General features: G+C 43.9%; 1 protein-coding gene across 1 annotated transcript in view; it reads left to right on the top strand.

Moving 5' to 3' along the window:
* Nucleotides 1-16834, top strand: part of TMEM181 (transmembrane protein 181) — a 39062-nt gene extending 22228 nt beyond the window's left edge. The window contains exons 10-17 of the mRNA XM_015406792.1: nucleotides 1165-1256; nucleotides 2919-2976; nucleotides 4518-4620; nucleotides 5726-5777; nucleotides 8338-8420; nucleotides 9247-9336; nucleotides 10579-10645; nucleotides 16705-16834. Coding sequence (XP_015262278.1) covers nucleotides 1165-1256; nucleotides 2919-2976; nucleotides 4518-4620; nucleotides 5726-5777; nucleotides 8338-8420; nucleotides 9247-9336; nucleotides 10579-10645; nucleotides 16705-16783 — 624 coding nt within the window. The 3' untranslated portion in view covers nucleotides 16784-16834. The remainder of the gene's footprint in view (nucleotides 1-1164; nucleotides 1257-2918; nucleotides 2977-4517; nucleotides 4621-5725; nucleotides 5778-8337; nucleotides 8421-9246; nucleotides 9337-10578; nucleotides 10646-16704) is intronic.
* Nucleotides 16835-18017: the final 1183 nt, after the last annotated feature.

The raw sequence follows: 18017 nt of genomic DNA, 5'->3' as shown, positions 1-18017 counted from the left end.
GCTTATCTGTCCGTTCGCATAAGAGGCATCCCTCTTTGCGCTCCGCTTTTCCCATGGGGGGGGGTAGTTTGCTTTTAAAATATTCCACTTATTTTGAACTCACGTTCATTGTCGGTCATTTCTCTGACCTTGATCACAGTAATTGATATTCCGCTCGATCTCCAGCGCTTGTCCCAGTCGAATCAGCTTGTGCCCGAGGGCCACACAGCGGCAGGACCGTCAGGGCGGAGGGAAGCCTCAATTCTCCGGCATTTAGCCATCAAAGAGGCTGCCACTCAAAAGCCCTATGGCCTGGAGCCTATCATAAAGGCTCCGTGTGGGTGCTACTTGAGGTAGCACCCCTCCATACCGCTGGTGTGCGAGTCGCTCCCCCAAGGTCCGGGGAGAACAACTGCCATCACTGATCCACAAACCGGAAGTCCAAGAGAAACGACGATTGAGGGGTGACATGATTGAGGTTTATAAGATTATGCATGGGATAGAGCAGGTAGAGAAAGAGGTACTGTTCTCCCTTTCTCACAATACAAGAACTCGTGGGCACTCCATGAAATTGCTGAGCGGTCGGGTTAGAACGGATAGAAGGAAGTACTTCTTCACCCAAAGAGTGATTAACACATGGAATTCACTGCCACAGGAAGTGGTGGTGGCTACAAGCATGGACGGCTTCAAAAGGGTATTAGATAAGCATATGGAGCAGAAGTCCATCAGTGGCTATTAGCCACAAGGTATAGCTAGGGGCTCTGGGGCAAGTGATGCTCTGTCCTCTTGGTGCTTGGGGGGGGGGGTCAACAGTGGGAGGGCTTCTAATGTCCTGGCCCCACTGGTGGACCTCCTGATGGCACTGGTATTTCTGGCCACTGTGTGATACAGAGTGTTGGACTGGATGGGCCTTTGGCCTGATCCAACATTGGCATCTCTTATGTTCTTATGAATATCAGGGTCATGTCATGGAGCTAGGCAATGCGAAACCACCTCTGAACGTCCCTTGCCTTGAAAACCTTATGAGGTCACCATAAGTCAGCTGTGACTTGATGGCAAATACACACACATACACACAGAGTGATATTGCTGTCTTTTAAAGATAAATCAAGTAATATTTCACAGTACAGAAAATGTATACCAGAAAAACGTTCAGTAATCTTAATCTTTTTTGTTTTGTTTTAGGGAGAAAGGAGGTGCTTAACGTTTTATTTTCCAAAGGTTTTTATTGTTGGTCTTCTATGGTTGGCTTCTGTTACATTAGGAATATGGCAGACGTAAGTTTCCTTCACTTCTTTTTGTCCTCTCTATTCACCAGTTACTCCTGAATAAGCAAAGTAGTTTTTCAATGGAAAGATTTGTAGTCTGCAGTTCCTCTGTTTGTCATTAATGTTCCAGCCCTGAAGAAAGATTCTTTTTTTACTTTTAGATTTTTCTCCTTTGTTTCACTGTTAGAGTCATTTCTCAAATGGGTGGTATTATGCACACCAGTAGATGTTAAGACAACTTGGCGGCGGGTGTGTGTGTGTTCTGTGGATTGTCCTTCTGTTAACATATGACCAAGATTTTGAGTCTTTCATTGTATGCTTGTCTTCAGTGTTTCAAGTTAATAACAACATACCCAGCAATTTTTATTAATCACACCACAAGGTTTAGTAACCTTCATCATTTGAGGAAAGTGCTGTTGTTCATTGCTAGTTTCTTTATCTTGCTGTGCTTTTTTAATAGCTATTATATTATTTGAGTGTGTAGTTCTGTCTTTATTGTCTAGCCAGCATACAAGCTGACTTTGAAAATGTATGGATAAAGATATATTGTTTTGCATGAATAAGATTGCTTGTGTAAAACTTGAATTTGGACCCAGGAGTTCACCCATGGATTCACCCTTGGGCAAATTAAATGGATGCACTTTCTCTCTGTCCTTCTCTGATTTGGAAAATGCATTGCTAGTAGTTATCCTAGTAATACTTTAATTTTACTTCATAATTAAGATAAAATCCAGCCAGAATGTGATTGGTCTATGTCAAAAAGGAATTGTTCTCTAATGGTGGTGAAGGCAAAATGTGACTTTTAATGATCTTCAGATAACCTTCTATAGGATTTGCATCCTTTTATGCTGTTAGTGTGGATGGTGGTCTATTCCCTCATGGTTTATATTGGGTTACAGTATGGCTCTTTTAGTAAAATGTTACAAAGATCTGAAGAGTTCAGAAAGCAATCTTAATTTTTCCTGAATTTAATCTTGTATGGAAATGTAGATACCATTTAGAAAACACAGGAAGGTACCTAATGATTTTGGTCTTCAGGGATATATATTTACATTATAAGGAGATACCTAATGGTTCAACGACAGAACGGGTTCAACTTTTTCCATTTTTGTAAATAAGCATGATTGCACTAATGCTTACATACTCTAATTAGAAATAAATTACTTGTCTCTTTGAAGGAAATGTTCTGGCAACCATCAGAAGATAGGGTTGCCATCTCCAGGTTGGGGAATACCTGGAGATTTTGGAGGTGGACCCTGAGGAGGGCAGGTTTGGGGGAGGGGAGGAACTCGAATGGGGTATAATGCCAAAGAGTCCACCTTCCAAAGTGGCCGTTTTCTCCAGATGAACTGATCTCTGTCGCCTGGAGATCAGTTGTAATCCCAGGGCATCTCCAGCCACCACCTGGAGGTTGGCAGCCTTATCAGAAGATTTAAATCTGTCTGAATGCACACACATGCTTGATAACTTGTTTAAAGTGTGTCTTATGTTAGATTTTTTGTTTCTGCGTATTTTATTTTTTTTAAATGTCCTTAAAAACCAAAAACTTGCCACCTATGTCCCAAGTCTTTGGCCTCTTCCTCCTCCCTTCCTGATCCTCCATGGAAGTATTTTACTACTACATGTAATTCCTTATATTCATGATGTTGGGTTCTTTTTTTGTCCCCAAAGTGTCAATGAACTCCATGACCCAACATACCAGTATGGGATCGATGCAAGTCATTTTCAGGTAAGTTAGTGGTAAACTGTGCTTTGCAGAGCAGACTCTGAAAAATATTGTGCCCTTTCCAAGAAATCTTTCAGCCATCTCTTGTACTCCTTTGTGTAAAACATGTTGCTAAATGGAAGATGCACTCTGCCACTTAATATTGATTGTTTTCTAGTTGGAGTTTAATTTTCATGGAATGATGCCTTTGGGGTGTGTGTCTTGTTTATTGGGTCTTTATACCTGTAGTGACAATTCTGTATCTTAGTTCAGGAATAGAAGTTTGATTTCATTAAATCTGTGATTATCATGTCTACAATAGGAATTTGTTGATGTGACACATTACCTCTTGTAGTCATTGGACTTCCATGTTCAACAAAATCCTCTAATCCTGATGAAGTCCTGTTGTTGCCCACTTTGCAACATGTACTTTTGTTAGTCATAAAGTAGATCTTTAATTTTATTCTACTTGTAGTTTCTAAAATCCAGTAGAAGTGTCTTGTTTATGCAGTAAAATAAAACACAGGATTAGATTACTTGATTAAGAGAAAATGAGATGACCAAGAAAATGTGGCTAAATATGTAGGGAAGTCTTGAAAGCTTTAGTGTATGGAAACATTTTTGTGAGTTTTTGTGTTATATTTTCCCATTTATGAAGAGGCATATTCTGTAAAAATATTTTGAAAACCTTATAGTTGCATTCTGTGTCCCAAGTTTGCATTTCAAGACATTCTTCACGGCTGGCTGTGATCAAGGGAACTCAGTATGCCTAGGGATGCACAAGAGCCCTAGCTGTACTAGATTTTGTGAACATTGCAAAACCGTGCTTGTTTGGGAAGCGTTCATTGACTAGGATGTAGAGTAGGTGTCATACTGCAAACATATGGGGCTCGGATCCAAAGTACCATTGGCAGAGCTCCACTGGTGGGACAGAACTTTACTACCCCCCTTCTCCCAGGACAGTTCACTGGGTTCCCTAAATGGCTGCTCCTGAAGGATAAAGTGGGGGCCTGCAGTGGGAACAGAGGAGTCATCAAAAATCACCTCACCCTTTCTGCTGGTAGAGTGCCCTTCCATCAATGAAAGACTCCCTACAGATCCAGCCTGTATCTGCTCTTGAGGCAGATACAGATGTACTAAACTACAGTTAGTGGAGTTCTGTCTGTGCTCATGTTTCAAATATGTCAATCTTGGCATTGACCTTTTCAGACATTTTCATCACAGATTTTTGGTACCTCCTGTGGGAAAGTGTCTTTTTCTTCTGCGTCCTGTGACTTCTTAGGAGTTGTACAAACAATCCAGAGAACAGAATAACTTAGATGTGGTAGTGATATTTTGTGCTTTTAGTATTCATAGCTGCCATTTTAGATTTCCCCATCACATACACACCTCAGTAGAGTGCTGTATCCTTTTCTACCTAGCTACACTGAACAGATGGACCAGACATTCATGATTGTATAGATGGTAGTTTCTATTTCTATAATATAAAGATGTAAGGTAAAGAAATATTCATTGGTAAATATTAATATGAATTGATAAAAGTTTGTTTTATATTCTCTTCACAGGGAATGAAAATCTTTTTCCTTGTGGTGGCAACTGTGTACATTTTGTACCTCATGTTTCTAATAATCAGGGCATGCTCTGAACTTCGTAACATGCCTTATGTTGGTAAGTTGTGTTCTGTACCTGTGTGGTAGAACGTGCCTACTCTGGCCTGCATGTCCTGTTCTGCCCTGCCCTATTTGGGGATTCCCAGCTCCATGGAGGGGCTTTCCCTTTACTCATGAATAGACCACCACCACCTGATTAATATAGGGATTTCCTACTGAAGGGATCAGTACCCTCAGCTCCCTTTCCAAACTCAGAGGCCTTGTCTCAGTGTCTCCCACTAGCCCAGTGCCTGGCTACCACAGGGATAGTTTAATGCTCTGTGTGCCCTGGGGGAATTGCCAGTTGCCAACTGCTTGCCTTCCCCTCCCCCTGGGGCTCCCTTTTAAAACAGCATGTTCAAAACAGAGTCTATGTGGTACAGAGAACCACACCTTGCATTGACAGTTTAAAATATTTATTAAAAAGAAAATGTTTACAAGCATATTTTTAGCACTGCACCAGATTGAGGAAGAACAAAAGAAATGGGTAAAATGCAAATCCTCTGTACCTCTCAGCTATATGTGCCCTATCTGATGGTAAAATATAGAACAGGCTCTTTATCTTAGGTGTTCTAATTCTCTAAAGATCCTCCATTACCTTAAAGCTTGTTCCCAGCTCTTTAGGCCAGCTGCATGGTCCAAAATGGCTGCCTGCTCCCAACCTCAGACAAGAGATCTGTTCAGCTCAGCATCCCAAAGAAAACAGAGAGCAACTACCTCTGACAAGGAAGTTTTATTAACTTGCTGTCTCTGCCCCTTTGACCAGGTTACACCAGGTCAAAGAAGCATTTCCTCCAGCCCATTCCTGGAGATTGAATCTGGGGCTGGTCTAGCCTAAAGCCCTTCAAACTCTGTTTCTTTCCTGGGAAAGGGGGAAGGCTTAACCATCCCATTGTCTTCCTTGCTAGGGTCATTACCATTTGTAAGAAGGTAAGCTGATGTGCCAGCCAACGGCCTTCCTCCTCTGACTAGAGGGGAAAAAACCCTGGTAAAATGCACAGGGAAGGCTTTTGCTGTTTGCCAACCCTCCAGGAGACAGTGCATTTCTTCACAACCTGCCTTTTCTATAATGAAGTGTTTTTCTGACAGGTGTTTCAGATAACTCTTTGTTTTCCTTTTTCTAGATCTCAGGCTAAAATTCTTGACTGCATTGACATTTGTGGTGCTTATAATTAGGTAAGAGGCTTCTTTTTTGTAAGTAAGGCATCTTGGTAATATACCTTTGGGTGTAAAAGATGGTAAAAATAGAATATAATAAGCTGCAATTCACGTAAAACCATTTTATGTTGCCAGTAAAGCAAATATTAAAACTCAGGGGTGTCTAACAAGGCACAAGGGCTGCAAGCAGCCTGTCTAGGGCTCTTATCTCGCCCACAAGCAACTGGTGCGAGGGATGGGAACAGGAGGTAGCGGGGGGGTGTGAGTGGCTGGTGTCACTCTGATTGTGGCTTCAGCACTGTTTGTTTTCCTTTTTCTAGATCTCAGGCTAAAATTCTTGACTGCATTGACATTTGTGGTGCTTATAATTAGGTAAGAGGCTTCTTTTTTGTAAGTAAGGCATCTTGGTAATATACCTTTGGGTGTAAAAGATGGTAAAAATAGAATATAATAAGCTGCAATTCACGTAAAACCATTTTATGTTGCCAGTAAAGCAAATATTAGAACTCAGGGGTGTCTAACAAGGCACAGGGGCTGCAAGCAGCCTGTCCAGGGCTCTTATCTAGCCCATAAGCAACTGGTGCGAGGGAAGGGAACAGGAGGTGGCGGGGGGGGAGTGGCCAGTGTCACTCTGATTGTGGCTTCAGCACTGCAGAACAACCTCCTCTGCAGCAGTCAAGCAGTACCCCTTCGCTTCAGTGGCAGACTCACTGGTAAGTTGGGAGCCACCACAGCTGCATTCATGCTGACTCAGGGTTCCAAGGTGAGATGGCACGCCTCTCAGCTGGACCTGCAGCTCTGGGGATACAGTCCAAGATGGCTGTGGGGAATTGGTGTTTGCACGTGGTGGGGGAACACAGAGGATGCTCTGCTGGGGCCAGTTGGCAGCCAGCACCACCACCATATTCACGCCCCCCCCCCAATGCGACAGCTGGCCCATGGGGGGGATTCTTTGGCAGTTTTGTACACACATCAGGGGCCTATTCCTGCCCCCAAGCGTGCAACTTGGCGGCTGGGCTTCCCTCACCCATGGAACACTAAGTAGCCTTCAGCCACAGGGGTTGGTGCTAGCAGTCTTTGGCTATACTGGTGACTGGGTAGCCTGGGGCCTCTGCTACATGTGCGGCCTTGTGGATCCGGTGCTGGAGCCCGGGCTCACAGCATTGGCAGCAGGAGCAGGCTGGGGAAAGGGTTTGCCCTCCTCTCCAGGCAATGTGGGGGTGTCTGCCCAGTGCTACACCTATGACTCTCCATTCCACCCATACGGGTTTTTCTGTGCAACCCCCTCCCCCAGCCCAGGGGCCTTGCAGTGAGGGCACACCAACTCCGAGCTTACCAGCTACTGTCCTTTATAAAGTTTGTATCTCTAGTACCTGGCATTGCGTTTTATGGCACACTGCCCTGGCCTGACAAAGTGACATGTATGTCAGATCCAGCCCTCGTTAACAAATGAGTTTGACACTTCTGTATTAGATGGTGCACTGCTGAGTGTACATTCAAGGCAAATATTGAGCAACTGTAGCTCAGTGGAAGATCACATACTCTGTTCATAGTGGTTCAATGCCTGATCTCTCAAATGTGCCTCCCCCCCCAGATTTACTAAAGCATAAGGTTTTGTGAACTGGCGTTCGCTTCAGGTATCTGACGATGTAGACACTAGCTGACAAAAGCTCACTCCTTAGTAAATCTGGTAGTCTTTTTCAGAAGATGCCAAAAAAGGAGGCTTGTAGTGTCTTTGAGGAGGACGGCGGAGGACAGGAGGGCCTGGCGTGATCTTGTCCATGGGGTTGCTCGACTGTGCGACTGAACAACAGTGTCTTTGAGACTGACATGGTTGCAGCCCCCAGGGACTGACAGGCAACGTCTGCAAGCAGACTCTGCCTAAGGTCCTTCTCTGAGCTGTAGATTAATTGATGCCTGTTATTAGGAAATAAAAACAAAACAATACGAACTTACTTGCTGGATCAGATGAAGGTCCATCTTTTCTAGTCTGATTTTGTCTTTTTCCATGAGAGTCAGCTGTAAGCCTCTAGAAAGCTCATGAGCAAGCATACAAGTCCATTTTAGTATTCCAGCATCTTGTACTCAGACTGCTGTTTGCTGTTATGGCTAATAGTGGCTGATAGATTCCATCTTGACTAACTTGTTTTCAAAAAGATGTACGTGTTACTGACCATCACCAAATCTTGTGATGCTGCAGTTCAGAGTTTGTGGTGCGGTTGTTTTCTGTCCTTGAAAAGGTAAATGTAGAGGTTTCACTTGCTCGAAAGCCAGTATGTGGAACCCCCTAAGGATATGGTGCACTGCAAGTTTTTTTTTGTCCCACCCTTTTGTTACCTTATGTGTTCACTACAACACAGGAGACAAGACTTTGGATCTGCAGCTTTCTACCTTAACCCCACCCTCTTCCGGATGTGTCAATGCACCTGTGTTTCAAAGTATGGGGATTTCCTGCTCACTGATAATAGATTTAATCAGGAAGAATAACACTTTAGCATTCTGTTCCATTGAACCTTGATTTGAAAATTGATTACAAAATGTAGAGTAATACTTCAATTTCTCTCTCCCTATCCATCAGCATTGCTATACTGTATCTGCGATTTGGAGCACAAGTTTTACAGGACAATCTTGTGGCTGAACTTTCAACTCATTATCATAACTATATCCTTTTGTTGTGTCCTCCTGTTAGATTCAGGTTTCAGTCAGGCTGTTTGACGGAATGAGTCTGGTTTTGATGCAAACACCACTGGAGTAATAAACACCACTGTGCGTAGAAATACATTTGTGATTTATCTGAGTCTAGCATGTGTGTAGGGGGATAGCTTTCTGGTGCATCATGCATCACCAGCTTAAGCATTCTGCTGCCTTCTGGCTCAAAAAACATTGGAATGTGCACTTTCTTAGAGGAAGTGTCAGTGATTTCAGCTACCACAAAAGAGCTTTGAGGTTTAGAGCATAATGTCAACAGTTCACAGCAGTGTATTTGCACCACCAGTGCTAGAGTAACACATGCCTTTTCAGTTCCAGTTTGCTGTGGAAGTGCTCTTGATTTCCACCTGCTGGGCAGGGCCAGTTTTGCTTCCAGCCACAGAAGAATAAAGTGGTAGCACAGAATGGTAGGTAGGTTGGCCACAGTTGGTGCACAGTGTAAACGTGGTCATGCAGGGGCATTGCCATGCACGGTTGCTGTTATGGCTATGAAGTGTAGTATCCTCTGCTTCCATTTATGCATAGTTTTGTACCTGGGGCAATCAATGGATTTTTGATTTATTATAATAATATGAATCTTAATACATGTCAGACCAATTCACTTGCAAAGCTGCCAGGTTTTCCCAGGTTTTTTTGGATGCTTCCCTTATGTTGTGGAGCCACCTTTAATTGTTTTCTAGATACTTAATTTGGGTGAGGGCCATGTCCAGGTTTTCAGTCGGCAGTTCAGAGATGAGCATCAGGAGCTGTTTTGTGTTATATCCTTGACTGTTATCACCTGCAGAGTTCTTGTCATTCTATGGCTTATTGAACTTTTATCTCTACACATTAGCCTTTGTGTATTCACCATCAAAAAATGCACTGTATGGTAAGTGAGTCTCAGTTGCTTCTTCTTGAACTATTTTGTTGCAGAAAAGGTTACCTTCCATACCGTTGCCTGAAACACTCAGGGAACTATAGGATGAGCAGGGCAGACTTTGGTATCAAGTGGTGCTTCATGTAGCAAAATGAGTAAAGTGCACATTCTCTGCTGTTCTGCCACCACATATCACTTCTTCTGTTGCTTTGTCATGTATGTACAGAAGAAGAAAACTGACTGTTTCAGTCCATCAAACATTAGACGTGTAGGATGACCTGAACGTGTTACATGAACAGGTGGCACTGGAGTTAGCTAGAAATTAAGTCACATGTTAAAAAATGAGATTAAACATGGCTGTAGATCTGAGCAGAGGAAAGCAGATCTGAATCCCATGACTGACTGAGAATGAGTCCTGAGTTCTCCTTTCTATGCATGTTAGTTATTTAAATTCTGTTGCATTACCTTTTACCCAGAGCTTTTTCCTTCATTGTAGACAGTCTAGAGGAGAATGAAATTATCCTGCGGCATATAAACCATCCCTAATCTTTTTATGAAAGAAATAGAAAATAGCATATACAATTTTTCTGTACTTAATTTAAATTATAGGAATTATCCAGCATTTATAGATGCTGATATTCTACTGATATAAATGGGAGATTTAAGCATATATTCTCCCCCAATGAAAGAAGTTGAAATAAAAAGTGACCGTGTTAATAGTGGAAGCTGGCATACCATCTATCTGCACCTTTAAATTTAACAGTTTTCTTCACTGCTGTATTCTGAACTGCATGGTGTAAGAGTCGGGCTGGGTTTTAGTTGGTGCTAATTTCCCCACCATGCTTTAGATGTACAGCAGGAAGATAGAATGGAATAAGTTATCAGTTAGATGGGAGTTTCACGCTTTCTGGTGGCTTTCTTAATAGACGTGTTTGAGATTAAAACAGAGGTATGGAGTTAGGAACATGTTAAAAATGGTAATCTGACCCTGAATTTCTTCTTACAACTTATATCTACGAGGTTTTATTGTTTTGAAACTGAGTATGTTTTAAAAGTTTGATGTCAGTTCACAGATGATCCACAACATATTGTGTACCAGATCCACAGGATATAGTATATCAATGGGGAATGGGGGCTGGGCAACAGTAAAGGAAGGAGAAGACCACTAACAATATGATACACTGTATGGATGGAGCCCCAGGAGTTGGAAAGTTCTTGTTTGTTAAATGTGTTTCTTCCTGCAAAACCTTTCAGAATCTCAGTTGAAAGACAATCCTGCCTTTTCCATGCTGAATGACTCAGACGATGATGTGATTTATGGGTAAGTAACGTAACACATGAAAGCTATCAATTGTATTCTCCTAGTCTTCAAAATAAAATCAGTGGGGTTTTGTGTCAGCTTTGGACTTTAAAAGGACAGCTCTGTCACTGGGGGTTCGATAATGAAAGGAAATTCTAAGAGCCCCAGCTCTGTGGTAATATGGCATGAAAGGAACTAAACCTAAAAGGTTTCCAGGTAACTGGATAGGGGCAAAGCTGCCTTTAAACCTTAATTAAGGGGGAGAACTTCCCAAGCAAGTTTTGTCCCCCCCCCCCACGGAAAGCTTTAAAGCTAGTTTTCCATGCTGTGAATTTTGCCCTATATAGGCATGATGTGGTTTTGGGAGGGGTGATTTTTGTGATGAGGAACCATGACACATGTAGAAAAGTGCAGATGGTGGCTAGCCATCTGCCTGCTAGGTATTTTCCTTTTGCTTGTGTTTGTGTGCTCCAGAATTGTTGTTGAGAGCCCTCCATTTTAGACTATTTGAATTTGTGACAATGAAATACAAAGTAAATGTAAAGACACACTCTCCTGGGAGGTTATATTTATGCAGTTTGCAACCATAATATATTTGGAGGTTAGGGAAGATATGTATGTGTGTGCACACAAATGGTAGTAATTCTGTGGAAAGTAGGAGAGGTAAATGAATTCTCAGCTCTTGTCTAGGGCATTGTGTTTATTCCCTTTATTCCCTTTTCCTTCCATCTACGCTTCCTCTGCCCTGGCCTGGAAGGCCCAGGCTGGCCTGATTCTCAGCAAGTTTAATCAGCTAAGCAGCACGGACCCTGGTTAGTGCTTGGGTGGGACACCGCTAAGGAAGTCTTAAGGTTGCTCCACACAGGCAAGCAATGGGAAAACCATTTTTGTTTGCCTCTTGTCTTGAAAACCCCGCAAAGTCGCTATAAGTCAGCTGTGACTTGACAGCACTTTCCCACCACCACCACCAGTGTTCCCTCTAAGCTGAGTTAGTGTGAGCTAGCTCACGGTTTTTTAGCCTCCGGCTCACACATTTTTGTCTCAGCTCAGGAAGGATGGCTCCAGAGCAAACTAATTTATGCAGTAACCAAATCGCTCGCTCACAACTTTAACGCCAGTAGCTCACAAAGTAGGAGTTTTTCAAGTGTCTCTCTAGACCTGATAACCCAAGTATGTATCTCTAGGTATGGTTGCTATGAAGGTGAGCCCCCCCCCAGGGGGGGGCAGAAACCTGACCCAATCTGGATAGATTGACACACTCTCCTGGGAGGTTATATTTATGCAGTTTGCAACCATAATATATTTGGAGGTTAGGGAAGATATGTATGTGTGTGCACACAAATGGTAGTAATTCTGTGGAAAGTAGGAGAGGTAAATGAATTCTCAGCTCTTGTCTAGGGCATTGTGTTTATTCCCTTTTCCTTTCATCTACCCTTTCTCTGCCCTGGCCTGGAAGGCCCAGGCTGGCCTGATCTCAACAAGTTTAGGCAGCTAAGCAGCATGGACCCTGGTTAGTGCTTGGATGGGACACCACTAAGGAAGTCTTAAGGCTGCTCCACACAGGCAAGCAATGGAAAAACCATCTTTGTTTGCCTCTTGTCTTGAAAACCCCGCGAAGTCGCTATAAGTCAGCTGTGACTTGACAGCACTTTCCCACCACCACCACCAGTGTTCCCTCTAAGCTGAGTTAGTGTGAGCTAGCTCACGGTTTTTTAGCCTCCGGCTCACACATTTTTGTCTCAGCTCAGGAAGGATGGCTCCAGAGCAAACTAATTTATGCAGTAACCAAATCGCTCGCTCACAACTTTAACACCAGTAGCTCACAAAGTAGGATTTTTGCTCACGAGACTCCACAGCTTAGAGGGAGCATTGACACCACTCATTCTACTGAACCTGAGGCGAGCGCACATTTCCAGCTGGACCATGCATGTTATATTTAGGATAACTTGAAAAAAGGGTGTTGCTTAAAAAAATCAAGAGAAGTTCATTATGCCAACTCTCAACGTACCATGGACCATGGACCTAATTTCATCATGGACTAGGGGTCAATTTGTTGACCATTTGCCCAAGTCTGTGCATTCATGTTTTCAACAGACCACCCTCATTAATTGTCAAGGTGACCAGGGGGAATGTTCTTCTACAGCCTTTCTGCAGCCCTGAAAATGCCAATAACGACCCTCCAAAGCTTGATAGGCTGCTCTGACTGCCAGTAAGACAGCTTACATTCTGCTCTATGGGAGCAGATTGCATCTGGAGATGAGCTGTAAGCCAAAGCCAATCTGTACACAACTTGGAGAACAGGTAGAGGGGCATCCCAGGGAGGTCTGCCATGAGTTTGATGTTTCTAGCTTCGGGGGGGGGGGGGGCTGTCTGATACACTCCACCGCTTTGCACATTGGCAATGAGGGGTCTTTTTGCCCTTTCCCTCTAGTTTGCAGGGGGGGCGTTTAACACAATCCTCCACCTTTTGCACATTAGACCCTAGGGAACTTTTCCCCCTTCCCCAAAGCCAATCTGCACACAAGTTGGAGGGCAGGCAGAGGGGTATCCTCAGGAGGTCCTCTGTGAGTCTGATGCCTCTAGCTTGCAAGGGGTCTGTTCGACACACTCCTGAATCTGTGGCTGTGATTTCCCCAGAGAGCACTTCCCTGGGGGGCACTTGCTTTGGGTGGCTATAACTCAGCCCCCCAAATCCAATCTTCACCAAACTTGGAGGGTAGGTAGAGGAGAGTCAGCTGGAGACTCGCTATGAGTTTGGCATCTCTACCATGTGGGGATTGTTGTACTACATCACAAACCGCACAAATTGGTCCATTAAACAAAAAGGTCTATGAAAATCCATGGTCTGTGGTCTGTGAAACCCACGAACCTATACAAAGCTCGGTTGTTCTGGTCTATGCCCATCCCTAGTAGTGATTACTAATCCTGGTGGCAAAATAAATGAGAAGTCTAGTGGCACTTTCACAAGTAACACAATTTATTCTAGCATAAGCTTTCTTGACTCTGAGCTCACTTAACTTGCATGAACTGCCTGGAGGCAGCCCCTCCTCTCTTGCACTTAACTGGGCTATCCTGGGGTGACCAAGAGGGAGATGCCGCATCCCAGTGGAGCTCCTGATCCCTGAAGGCTGCCTGATACAGTCTGATACAATCCAACTGACAGGCCCACAAGGAAGCTGCTGGCCAAATAGTGGTTCCTTAAAAGACTGTGCCCCATGCTTCCATTCAAGGCATGAACATTTCCAGTTGTCACTGGAGGTGGGAGGAGGTAGGCAATGGGAGCCTCTCACTTGGAGTGATTCTACTCACGCGTAGGCACGCTGCCCCGACTGGGCCAGTGCCCTGCCTGGATGGAGACTCAGAGCAGCTAGATCCACTGGGGTGGCGTGGCTGCATTGCAGCAAGCTGGCTGGTGGATGAAGCCCAACTGATAGGCAGCCTGACAGAATTTGGGGAGGGGCATGGCTAGGGATGTGTGCCAGAGGAAAAAAAATTATTTCTCGGATCCAAATTTCATAAATGGAATAATTATTCTAGATTACACTGGTCTCCAATACGGGTTCAGTTTTTGAAGTTGCTTTTTTGGGGGGGGGGGAAGGGGGCAAAATTATTTGGGTCCATTATTCTCAATGGGGAATCTTTCTGGGAGGCTGGAGGAGCAGTTCTTCAACCAGATGGCACAACAGTTGTGGTGGAGCTGGTGCAGCCTGTCCTCTAAAGAACCCCAGAGTTTCAACTGAATTGGACCTCTTGGTGAACAAGGTGCCCCCAGCCATCCTCCATTGTTTTCTGTGGCAGAAAATTCCATGGTTTCTCCAGGACAAAGAATAGCCAAACACAGAAGAGCAAGCAACCACTGGCCAAAATGTCTCCCAGTGGAAACAGAAACAGTATCAAACAAGAGAATACCAGCAGATCCACATACCAATGTGACACACCCCAACACATGCAATGTCAAATCAGAGAATCCAAGCCAAATGAACTGAAGCAAGGGAAGGGCGTCCACCCCAGTAGAACCATTGTCAAACCCCAGAAGCCAAGCAGAACCCAGGGCCAATGTGGCAGCACAAGCCTAACAGAACCAGTGTCAAAAACAAGAGAATGCCAGCAGAAGCTCCCTCAAACATGAGATCCCATTTGCCTGTGAGAGTTGCCTCCCGCCACCAGTTGCCTGGGTAACCTGCAAAAAGCCTCTTTCACAGGTCAAGCACTGGGATTCAGGGGTTTGCCTTGCAATGGCTTGTCTCCTTTCTCCAAGGCTGGGGATAAAGGGTGGTGCTAGGAGATCAGACGTCCCGGAGGCACTCGCTGATCTGTGGGCCCCTCAAGGGGTAGTGCTATCCCTGATGTTATTTAACATCTACATGTGCTACCTTGCCCAGATTGCTCAGAGGCATAGGCTAGGGTGTCACCAATATGCAGATGACACCCAGCTATATATGTTGTTGGGCGGCCAGTCCAACTCTACCTCAGAAGATCTGGACCGGGCACTGCAGGCTGTGGCGGGCTGGCTTAGACTGAGCCAATTGAAATAGAATCCGACGAAGATGGAGGGCCCGTGCCTGAGTCGGAGTGGGTCAGGGGTAGGGATCCCACTACCGACCTTTGATGGGGCGCCACTAGTACCAGCACCGAGGGTCAGGAGTTTGGGAGTGCTCCTGGATGCCGCCTTAACAATAGAGGCCCAGGTAGCAGCCACTGTCAAAGCAGTCTTTTACCATCTCTGGCTGATCAGGCAGTTGGTTCCCTTCCTCGAATGCAATGACCTGGCAACAGTGATCCACGCTATGGTCTCCTTGAGATTAGACTACTGTAATGCTCTCTACATGGGGCTGTCCTTGTCCCAAATATGGAAGCTGCAGCTAGTGCAAAATGCAGCAGCCAGGCTGTTGATGGGCCTCTCAATTTGAGAGCATATCCAGCCTGTGCTGAAGGCATTGCACTGGCTGCCAATAGCATATTGGATTCGCTTCAAGGTGCTGGTATTGATCTTCAAAGCCCTATATGATCGGGGGCCTGCCTACCTGAGGGACCGCCTTTCTCCATATGTCCCCCAGAGAGCACTGAGGTCAGGGTCGCAAAATCGCCTGACTCTCCGTGGCCCAAAATATGCCAGACTGGCTTCGACCAGGGACAGGGCCTTTTCAGTGGCGGCTCCATACTGGTGGAATGAGCTCCTAGAAGACATCAGGGCCCTGCGGAACCTTCTACAGTTCTACAGGGCCTGTAAAATGGAGCTCTTCCACCAGGCTTTTGATTAGGAGCCGCCACTGACACATTGATAACATCTGAACTACTAATAACTGAACAGCCAAGGCCCTCATACTAAGAATAATAAGAACAGCTAGCAATACCTGCATAGCTACACCATACCACTTAAAACTGCTCTGAGATGCCACCACCATCTATACCTACAACACTTTATATATAAATCTGATTACTGTTCGAATTTTAGATTGTTGCAATGTTGATGCATCTATGTTTTTATTGTATTTAATCTATTGTATTTTAGCCTGTTGTGAGCTGCCCTGAGCCTGCCATGCGGGGAGGGCAGAATAGAAATAGGAATAAATAAATAAATAAATAAAACACCAGCCCCACATATTTCCAGATATTCCCAAATATTTCTGGAAATACTCTGTAATCCACCTTGAGTCCTAGTGAGAAAGGCAGACTATAATTAACATAAATAAAATCAACCATAAATATTTGGGATTGGGATAGTGGTATTGACTGGAATTTTCTAATGTGCATCCAGATCTGGAATGTATCCCAAAATACCAGTAAGGAGTTTTTCAAGTGTCTCTCCAGACCTGATAACCCAAGTATGTATCTCTAGGTATGGTTGCTATGAAGGTGAGCCCCCCCCCCGGGGGGGGGGCAGAAATCTGGCCCAAGCTGGATGGATTTGTGGACTCCTTGCAAATAACTCCCTGGCCTCTAGGGGTCCTCAGCCCACAGGTTGGGAACCACTACTTTAGAATGATGTAGAGTTGATTGATATGAATTTCTCGTCTTTTCTCAGAATTATAATTTGTGTTGCTTATGTCTGAAATGTTGTAAAATTTGTATTTTGGCAGGAGTGACTATGAGGAAATGCCACTTCAGAATGGCCAAGCCATCAGAGCAAAATTCAAGGAAGAATCGGACAGTGATTAAGTATGTGTATTGCACATTAAGTGTAATATAAGAACAGAGCAGTTGTGACTTCTCCCCATGTTTCTCCTGTGTTTGCTGATGATCGAATATATCCTTCTGTGGAAGGACTTACCATTTCTCTTTTTCTGTTTACAAAACCTAAATCTGAAGGGGAAAATGATGTTTGGAAGAGGTTTGTTTAAAAATATGACTACTATGAATATTGAAAATACTTGTGATTGGCTGTTTCCAGAGCAGGTTGCTGAATCAAAGATGCTTCAGAGGTTTTAATTCATTGTGAATTGTTCATTGATATTCCAATATTAATCACCTCCAAAGTAATTTATTTTTACTGTTGCAAACTATATTTTAGTGTGGGGGGAGTGCCTCGTGCACCATCCTTTTTTGGTCCCAAATCTTATTGCACTTCTTTGTCTTGGGAAGCCTTAGTGTCTGTAAGCAAAAAACCATGTAATATCTTCTATTGGAACAAAAGTAAAAGAAAATAGTGTGCAAGCTTTCAAGTTTTCCAGAACTCTTAATAGGCTGCATGTTGAACTGACAGTTCTGGAGAACTTGAAAACTTGTACACTCTTCTTGGTTACCTTTCATTAGGACTAACCAAAGTATTACATGACATTCATTTATGGATTTTGTTTTGGACCGATGCGGCTACCTGCAACTGCAGTGTCAGTGTTTCCATTTCAGGGATGAAGAAGTGGCAAAGCAGAATCATGGTTATATTTCAGTCTGTACATGAGTTCATCAACTGAGGGTGTTCAATGAGTTGCCTATTTTCGTTAGGCAAAGTTATTTTTTGTTATCAGTGCAATTGGATTTGAGGGCAAAATTATTTTGTAGAAATATCCCAGGCCCTTTTATCTAAATGGTTAGATTACCGGTGTCAGTGAAGAGCGTACCATTGTACCTCAACGTCTCCTGTTTAACCTGAATAATCTAACACTGGTTTTCTTATAAAAGGGTGCAATATCTAATTTACATATGTATGTGTGTGTATTCCCTTAAGTCCAGGAGTCCAGTAGCACCTTGGAGACTGACATACATCTGATGAAGTGAGTTCTGACTCATGAACACTTTTGATAGTCTCCAAGGTGCCACTAGTTTGGTCTTCAATAACCAGAATGATAGACACAAACACACACTATAACACACCATGAACTCATAGCCCCGTGCATGAGTGGGCTGTGGACATATATCTGGGTAGGTCATTCTGACACAGCTGGAGCCGGCAATT

Source organism: Gekko japonicus, unplaced genomic scaffold (genome assembly GCF_001447785.1).
Source record: "Gekko japonicus isolate JY-2015 unplaced genomic scaffold, Gekko_japonicus_V1.1 scaffold655, whole genome shotgun sequence".
In the NCBI taxonomy this organism is placed as follows: Eukaryota; Metazoa; Chordata; class Lepidosauria; order Squamata; family Gekkonidae; genus Gekko; species Gekko japonicus.
Note: the sequence above shows the minus strand (reverse complement) of the source record. Positions and strands in the feature narration are given on the sequence as shown.